Source organism: Haplochromis burtoni, unplaced genomic scaffold, assembly GCF_018398535.1.
Source record: "Haplochromis burtoni strain Fernald_Lab_line unplaced genomic scaffold, NCSU_Asbu1 Contig_482, whole genome shotgun sequence".
NCBI lineage: Eukaryota > Metazoa > Chordata > Actinopteri > Cichliformes > Cichlidae > Haplochromis > Haplochromis burtoni.
The window spans coordinates 44,011-45,560 of record NW_024582843.1 but is presented as its reverse complement, the minus strand read 5'-3'; the positions used below and the strand labels follow the sequence as shown (position 1 = coordinate 45,560).

Genomic DNA, 1,550 nt, shown 5'->3' with positions numbered 1-1,550 from the left:
TGGATTTTTTTTTCACATTCTGTCTCTCACAGTTGAAGTGTACCTCTGGTGCAAATTACTGACCTCTGTCATCATTTTAGGTGGGGGAACTTGCACAATTGGTGGCTGACTAAATACTTTTTTGCCCCACTGTAACTTTCCAGATTTGTATAGCATGAACTGCCACTTGGCCTTGAATGTAACACCCAGATGCTACTGTAGATAATATAGAAGTTAGTTGGCATGTTAAGGTAAAAGTTAATATGAAATCACAAATACAATAATAAGTAAAATCGGTAAAAATATTAATAATATAAATACCAAATATTAGCAATGATTTATCGGTAATGTTACTGTACCGTGTAGCTAAATGTGCTGACCTCTATCATTTCGCTCACGGATGCTGCTGCATATAATCATATTTGAAATATGATTGAGGTGTTTCAGGTTTTGGATTGGTAGTCAGACAAATCAGCTTCATGGTAAACAAAAACTAATCACATCAAAAATAATAAAATAATTTTGAGTGGCCTTCCTAAAGCCATGACAGAACAACACTGTTTAGGTTACGTTGAAGATTCATGTCTCAGTTCCACCTGGTGGCTTTCAGCCTCCTTGTGTGTTCTTAGCATAAATGTTAAATAGCAATTAGCACTACAGTTAATAATAACATTTGAAAACATGAATAAAAAAGATTTAAAAAATGATAAAAATGTTATCAGAAGAAATCTCCTCACAAAGTAATGGCTTGTTTTCCTCTGTTGCATTTTGCATGTCACTGGTAGATGTGACCTTTCACTGCTTGCAAATTACAAAAGAGATAACGTGATGATAAACACAATCTGTTTTGTCGTCTGTGACGTGGAAAAACTTGTATGACTGTTTTACAGACGAACAATGTTACTGAGGAGGTTGTCCAGCAGCGCTCTGAGGCACAGCACTCGTCCGACTGGTATGAAGCATTTTCACTTAAGCGCACTGTTGGAAACTAACAGCACTAACTTTACTTTCTGCTAAACCTTTAACACAGTTCTGTTTAATGATACAGAATATCTGCAGAGAATTGCTTTTGGAAAATGACACCAGCATGCTTTTTGATTGCTTAAAACAACAAAAGCCTCACGTTTGAGATGCTGTCTTCCTTCTCCTTCCTCTCTTTCTGTTCCTTTTTTCCAGCTCTAGCCTGGCTAAGCTCACAGAGCAACTTCAGGCCACACAGGGCAGGTGAGCCCGCAGTTCTGTGTGGCTTTGTCTTTCTCACTGTTTGCACGTCTGCTTCCTGCTCTGCTGTCTTCTCCATCACTGCAGGAGGTCTACCTGTGTGTCTCTTATTCTGAAAAAAGCCTGTTTTCCTTGTTTGTTTGTTTGTTTGTTTTAGGAAATGTATTTGTTCTTATTTCATTTATTTTATTAGAGCTGCCAAACTTCAGCTCACAGACCAATAACACAATAATGTTGTAACACAACAGCAATGATTTTTCCAGTGTCATCTAGTATTTTATCTCATTCATGATTTCCAAAAGTTATTAAAAGACATCCTATAGGGCTGCACGATTAATCGTTAGAAAATC

The 1,550-nt window shown here is 37.2% G+C and overlaps 1 protein-coding gene across 1 annotated transcript in view; it reads left to right on the top strand.

The window, feature by feature from the left end:
- The window catches only part of LOC102296372 (NF-kappa-B essential modulator), a gene marked incomplete in the record, with an annotated part of 22,434 nt that overhangs the window by 16,062 nt on the left and 4,822 nt on the right, over positions 1–1,550 (top strand). Inside the window, 2 exon segments of the mRNA XM_042213807.1 lie at positions 870–931; positions 1,156–1,203. Coding sequence (XP_042069741.1) covers positions 870–931; positions 1,156–1,203 — 110 coding nt within the window.